Raw genomic sequence first — 6,538 nt, forward strand, 5'->3', positions numbered from 1 at the left:
AATAAGCGTTGAAAAGAATTGACCTGCCAACAAGAAACTGTTCTAGTGACAATATTAACAAACTCAGCCACCACTACCACAAGCAAATGCCTGTTTGAAACACCGGCTTGCAGAGTGGGAACTCTCTGCAGGCCCTCCCCCAGGAGTCGCTCTCCGCTAGCCACAGGCCTTGGAGCCCTGCGCAGGGTTCCAGGATCCTGGTGCACCCCTCCCACACAGGCTATGCATAGCCACACACTGCAGCAGGAGCGTCGGGCTTCATTTCATTTAGTTTATTAGACAAAAATATATGATTTAGACAAGTTCGCTGACGCGCTATTTACAATCTGAAATCACTCTATTTACAGAAAGAAAGAAAGAAAGAAAAAAACAAAGAAAAAGAAGACACAAGCAGGTGGGGTCATTTACCGAATCGGATAATCAACCCGAGCGTGGTGACAGCCACCGGAGCCGCAGGCAGAGGCCTGGCCACCGGGTCGCGAGCTCAGGGTGGACGAGCCCCTTTCTGCAGGAAAGCGATGGATGAGAGTCGTTGACGTCGTTGTCATATTTGTCCTTTACACCAGTCTGAAATATTTGTCTTAATTCCTCCCTCATCTCCTCCCTCCCAACTCCTCCCCCCTCCCCCCGCAAAAGTAAAAGAAGACCCTTAATCAGGCTGACGGGAGCGCTGCTAGGATCCGCGGCGTTCCCTCCTGCGGGGCCAGCGAGCTGCATGGGAAACACAGCAAAACAAGAAGACACGAGTCACGTCAGTGGAGGGACGCTGCGACACTGAATCCACTTCTACCAGCAGAACTCAGGGTGGGGGCTGCAGCCCGCGCCGGCTCCCGGCTCCTGAGAAACTCGAATCTACTCTGCTGGTCCGGTGCCGGCTTGGCGGATAGCACTACAATAATGGCTGCACGACCCCCACAGCCTACCCGCCCGCTCTGCCCCGACCTAGACCAGCCCCCAGCTCCACCCGGTCCCTGGGCAAAAGCGAACAGCACTCACTTTTCTCGTACCGGCTGGAAGGGCGATTTTAACGGTTGTGCGGGCGAATCCGGCCTAGGAATGAGGTCTCTCTCTGCGGGGAGGGGGAGAGGCAGAAGGTTAGGGTAGGGAGACCCAGGAGGGGGCGGGGCGGCAGCGAAGGTTAGGAGGCTCCCTCCCCACGCATTCCTTCCCTCTGCTCCGCAGGTTGGCGAGGGAAACTTCCTCCCCTCCCCCTAGCAGGAGCCGGTCTCGGGTACAACACCGCCCGCTCCAAGAGCCCTAGGGCCGTGGCCTAGCTCGCCCGGCCTTAAGCTTACCCCACCCCTCCCAGATCTGTATTTTCCTAGCCTCCGTTTGGGTGGACAAGGCGCAGGTACCTGGGAGCGCAGGGCTGCTACGGGCCGAGGCCTTGTCGACGTGGAGAGCCCCGGTGGCAACAGTGACGGGTGGCTGTGGCGGTGGTGGCGCTGGCAGGTGCGGCCCATGGGGCGCGGCGTGGGGCGCTCCGACGCCCAGGAAGGAACGCATGTTCAGCAGCGAGCCCTGTGCTAGGAACGCACCATTGGTCCAGTTGGAGAACTTGCCGATGTGGCAGGTGTACAGTCCGTGGCTAGGCAGAAAAGCGGGGTGTTGCAGCGGCGCACCGGTGGGAGGCCCATGGGCACCCGGATGGCCCGTGGGGGGCGGCGGAGACGCCTTGGGCGCGCCGTCGGGGCTGGTGGCTGTCTCCGCCAGCGACCAGATCTTGGGCTTGCTGTGCGGCGCGCCCTGCAGGCCGACTGCCGCGGCGCCAGGGCTCAGCAGGCGAGTGCTTCCAGGTTCTGGGACATCCTTGGCCAGACCCAAGGGCGAGTCTTGGGGCTTGAGCATGTCGGCAGCTGCTAGCGGCGAGCCCTGATCCCGGGCAAGCGCAGCAGGAGCGGCGGGCGCGCGAGGCGCCTCTGCCTTGTCCTCCTCGTCCTCGTTGCTCTGGTCGCCGTCATGTTCGTCAATCTTGTCAATGTCAATGCTCTCCAGGTCTATCTCTTCATCGTCCTCGGCTTTCTCGGGGTCACCCTCAGTGTCGCTACCAAAGAGGGTACCGTCCTCCTGGTCCTTGCTGCGCGCACCCCATGTAACCTTGTTCTCCTTCTTGAGGCGCCGGCGCGCGTTGGCGAACCAGGTGGAGACCTGCGTGAGGGTCATCTTGGTGATGATGGCCAGCATGATCTTCTCGCCCTTGGTGGGGTACGGGTTCTTGCGGTGCTCGTTCAGCCAGGCCTTGAGCGTGCTGGTGCTCTCGCGCGTGGCGTTCTTGGGCCGCCCGGGGTCCCCGTATTGGAACTGGCCGTAGGGGTAATAGGCTGGTGCTGTGTGGGCTGCGAAGGTGGCGGGGTGCACCCCAGGGTTGTCCTTGAGTTCATACTGCGAGCCCTACAGCCAGGGCAGAGCGAAAGCAGAGAGAAAGGAAGGAGGTGGAGAGAGAAAGAGAGAGACAGGGAGTGAGAGGTGAGTCCCCTAAGCCGGGAAAGTCGGAGCAGCCACTCTTGTCAGCCCCAGGGCCTCCTAGGATCCCGGATCCACTGGACTTTTGCGGGGCCGGATATGCTCCCACGCAAGAAGGCCCACTCCACTCCCGGGGAAGAGGGAGCTCTCAGGTCCTGGAGCTGTGCTTTCCATCACAGAGATCCGTTTTTGTCACTCTAGAAAAACTTCTAGAAACCGTGCATTTCTACAAGAATGCAGCTAGAGAGTCACAGCTCCCTTGAATTTCCCTAGGCCCCCTCCCAGTCCCCCAACAACTCGTGAAACCTGGATCTCCAAGTTTGTCTTATGCTAGAGAAGAAAACCTTTTAACTAGGCTCATGAAACAGTTCCTCCAAAGGCAAAGGACCCAGAACTCAAGCCCCGGCAACCCCACTTTCCTCCCTGAAGGGGTCAATTAAAATAAACCACCATGGGTTTTCTTCAGGTCTAAATTCACCCGCAGTTTAAAATGAAAGCACACTCCCTTCCCCTCCCAAATTAATCTGCATAAGTGATCCCCTCACACTTAGAGGTCTGCAGTGGTGACAGGTAATTTAAAATTTTAATCCTGGCCATCATCACAACAATAACAAAACACCATTTGTTTTTGTTTTTGTTTTTTTAAATACAAAAGGAGAGCTTATCCTGTAAAATATTAACACTGGGGCCTGGAGCCAGTGGCTGCAAGAGGGGAACCGGTTCAGTTTCCTGGGCCTCTTCTCGGTTACTTTATCTCTTAAGTTTGACTTTGATCTGGAGCAAGCAAACACAAACTGTTTGCAAGGCATTCGGAGGCGGTGATTTATTTGCAATCAATATTCTTTTTATCATCAGTAGTAAAACACAGCGAGTCAAATTATCCCATCAGGTTTTTTGGTAAATAACATTTTATCTTTCTAACAACCTCATTAGGCCTCATTATTACCATAAATTGCCCAGACAGACGTTTGCTCACAATTTTATCTTTTGACTTCCAAATACCCAATCCTAATGGCTTGGAAACCTAGGCCTAGAATGGAGTTTGACTTTGGGCTTACTTTCCAGAAATCGGCAGGAGACCTGGAGGTAAAGCACACACTTTGGGGAAAGCATTTAAACTTATCATTCCCTTAGTAAAACAAACAAACAAACAACAACTACATCAACCTGGGGGGAAAAAAAAAACTAGCTTGCCCTTTCCCACTGAACCACAATGCATAAGGCCCTCCCCACAAGCCCCCTCCCCCACAGGCACACAGGCAGAGTTCCCAAATGGCTCACATCTGTATTCAAAATTTTGACAAAAAAATTACCATCCTCCATGAAATTTCGTCCAGTTACTATGTTAGTGAAGTGAAACGCCAGCCTCTTAGAAAGTTGTAAAGAGCACATTTCTTTGACTAATTCCTTAGGTGATTGAGACCACACAGAAACGATTTCTGTGGCCAGAATTCGTTTTTGCTTACTCTTTGCAAACTGTAGTTTGCATTTTTCAATGTATTTTGGTAGTAATTGTAAAGACGACATTTAGGCCTCCTCTCTGCTGGGAATTCTTTTTGAAAGGACACCTTGTAAATCTCTCATCGCTTCCCGGGCATCCTCGGGAACAAAATGGGGGCTGATCTCTCTGGATAGTAGGCGATCTGAAAGGCCTCTGGGGCCGATTTCAGAGAAATAAGCTTTCTTTGGGAACTACAAGAAAAGTTACAGGAAAACATGCGTCTGCTTTCCTCCTGCACAGTTGGCGGGCATTTAGTCCTGGTCTCTTCTTCGGAAGTGAGGATAATTCGGGGGTGCCTGAAAATTGTGTTATACAGCCCGCAGCAACGCAGAGGGGCTGCCTCCTCTCCTCCTCGACTCTGCGCCTACCTCGCGATTCAGGAGCAGCCAGAAGTTTAAACAGCCCCAACCTTGCAGGAAAGCCGCTCACTTGGATGGACCGACAGGCCAGTGCCCCTGCAGAGAATTAAATTTGCAGCCCCCTCCCCCATCTGACACCCACTGGGACGGGAGACTGAGAAGGCACCATTTATTTTAAGCCCAGGGACACTATTTTCCTTAAGCCTTCATTATGTAACGTGAGAAGTTAAATGCTTTTGATACAAATGAAATGAAAACTTTGGCAACTTACAAAAGTAGAAGCTAACACCGTTTCAGACGCCAACATTTACTTCAACTTTACGTTTTTAAACCTTCAGTTTGCACACACGGCATTAAAGGACCTCGCCATTCCTCCGATGTCTATTGTTAGGGTGATGTTGAGGGACTGTAGCTTTACAGGGTTCCCTCGGCCAACTCGGACAACTACCTCGGCTCTGCCAAACAGGGAAAAAGCAAGTCTCCTCCACCCGGTTCAAAAGCTGGGAGACCGCGCGAGCAAGGGCCTCGGCCAGCAACGGGAGTCCTGGTAAACTGGGCCAGGCTGCGGGAACCCGTGGGCCTGTCCTGGCTCCCAGGCCGCGCGGGTCGAGTTTCCTCCCGACCTCCAGCGCCGGGCCGCTCATCCCTGGCCTGCTCCAGCGGCCTCTACTCGCACGCGACACCCTTCCTGGCTGGGGCCTTCCGCCTCTTTGGGCCGGGATGGTCCGGGCGTTACCGGCCCAGACTCTCTGCCCTCCTAAGTCCCTGGGGGTCGCGGTCTCCGCCCGCTGATAACCCGCCAGCAAAACATTTCCCGCTCCTAGCCTGGGTCGGGTCTAGGTGTCCTCTGTGCCTCCCGCGTGCCGGGGACCCTGGCTCCCCTGGCCCAAGGCTCCAGGTCCGAGGTTAGAGGCAGGCGAAGACTAGGAGGCCGCGCAGGAGGCCGCCCAGGAGGCCAGTGCACTCACCATCTGCGAGAAGAGGCTGAGATCCGCGGCGTAGGGCAGGAAGGCGCTGTAGTTGGGCGCGCCAGCGTAAGGTCCGGCCGCGGCGTACATGCCCAGCACCGAGGTGACGGCGGCCGCGCCAGCTCCGGCTCCCAGCTCCGCCGCCCCGGGCCGGCCCGACGAGGCGGCGGCCGCGGCCGCGGCGGCAGCCGCCAACACCCCTGGACGCTCGCTGCCGTAGGCACCGGGCCCCGCGGCGCTCAGGTACTGCGGGTAGCCCAGCTGCGGGAAGGACATGTCCGCGGACTTGGCGGCGGCGGCGGCGGCGGGCAAGTATTAAAGGGAGGGGGAGGGAGGCGGAGGCCAACGGGGGGATTGGAGGGGACGCCGCGTGGGGGAAGCGGGCGGCAGCCCCGGCGCGCTCGGGCCGGCCCAAGGGTGGGGGCCGGTCGCTTCTCCTCGGCCGGTGCTCTCCGGCGCCCGGCTCTCGGCTGCGCCCGGATCCGCGATCGCGCGCCGACTGCGGCGGCCGTCCTCGGCTCGGCGGCGGGGCTTTCAGACACAATTTGAAGTTGATGCTTTGATTGGCATCCCCTTGAGCGCAGGCCCCGCCCCTGTCTCCCCTCCCGCCCCCTCCCTGCCTCCTGCCCGCCCTCACCGTCCGCTCCCGCCCCTCCCGGCGAGCACGTGGTGCCCCGCGCCGGCCGGGCCACCTCCTCCTGCGGTGGGCGCGCGCGGCTGGGCCACTGGGTCCGGTCCGGAGGCTGCAAGCTCCTTCCGGACCAGCTCCCGAGGCTGTCTGACAACCTGTCGACACGGGTTTACAGCTGTCTGACACCCAGTTTTGCAGCTGAGGTGTGTCCCTCTTTTTTTTTTTTTTTTTTTAACAAAAACAACTCAGCAACTGCTTTTCTACCGTTAGGGAGGCGGGGCAGAGGCCCGCAGTGCTCAGCCCGGTCGAGGGTGACAGCCAACCTGCAGCGGCCTCTCTCAGAGACTGGCGCTGCCTTTCCTCCCCGGGACATCTTTGGTAGAAGTGCACCCGGGAGTCCTCCGTGAGCCAGTAAACCCGCGTGACGAGACACCTCCATGCAAGACGCGGCGTCCCAGTGGCCGTACTAGGTAGTAGCGGATCATCAATCAATATTCAATCTCGTTGTACTTGGAAAAGAGGGAGTGGCCGAGCTCTGCGGGCTTTTCCAAATGTGAAAACTTTGAGGAGTAATCCAGCTGAGAAGTCCCTGCTTAGGGGAAAGATGCAGTCCGCA

At 57.2% G+C, this 6,538-nt stretch overlaps 1 protein-coding gene across 1 annotated transcript; it reads right to left on the bottom strand.

The window, feature by feature from the left end:
* Positions 1–257: 257 nt before the first annotated feature.
* Positions 258–5,837, bottom strand: Irx1 (iroquois homeobox 1). Its single transcript, XM_078018548.1, has 4 exons — positions 5,292–5,837; positions 1,356–2,391; positions 997–1,069; positions 258–711 (listed from the first exon to the last, which is right to left on the bottom strand). Exons 1-4 carry the CDS (start codon positions 5,565–5,567, stop codon positions 654–656), a joined length of 1,443 nt encoding a protein of 480 aa, XP_077874674.1. The 5' UTR covers positions 5,568–5,837; the 3' UTR covers positions 258–653.
* Between the last annotated feature and the right edge of the window lie 701 nt (positions 5,838–6,538).

This window comes from Ictidomys tridecemlineatus, chromosome 1 (genome assembly GCF_052094955.1).
Source record: "Ictidomys tridecemlineatus isolate mIctTri1 chromosome 1, mIctTri1.hap1, whole genome shotgun sequence".
Lineage (NCBI taxonomy): Eukaryota > Metazoa > Chordata > Mammalia > Rodentia > Sciuridae > Ictidomys > Ictidomys tridecemlineatus.

What these genes read in the sequence shown, in the direction of transcription:
- Irx1 (XM_078018548.1), bottom strand. Translation starts at nt 5,567, where the DNA reads ATGTCCTTCCCGCAGCTGGGCTACCCGCAGTACCTGAGCGCCGCGGGG. An exon ending in TAGCAGCCCTGCGCTCCCAG is followed by an intron (nt 1,070 to 1,355) that starts GTACCTGCGCCT and finishes CCCTCCCCGCAG; the next exon opens with AGAGAGACCTCATTCCTAGG. An exon ending in TTCCAGCCGGTACGAGAAAA is followed by an intron (nt 712 to 996) that starts GTGAGTGCTGTT and finishes TTTCCCATGCAG; the next exon opens with CTCGCTGGCCCCGCAGGAGG.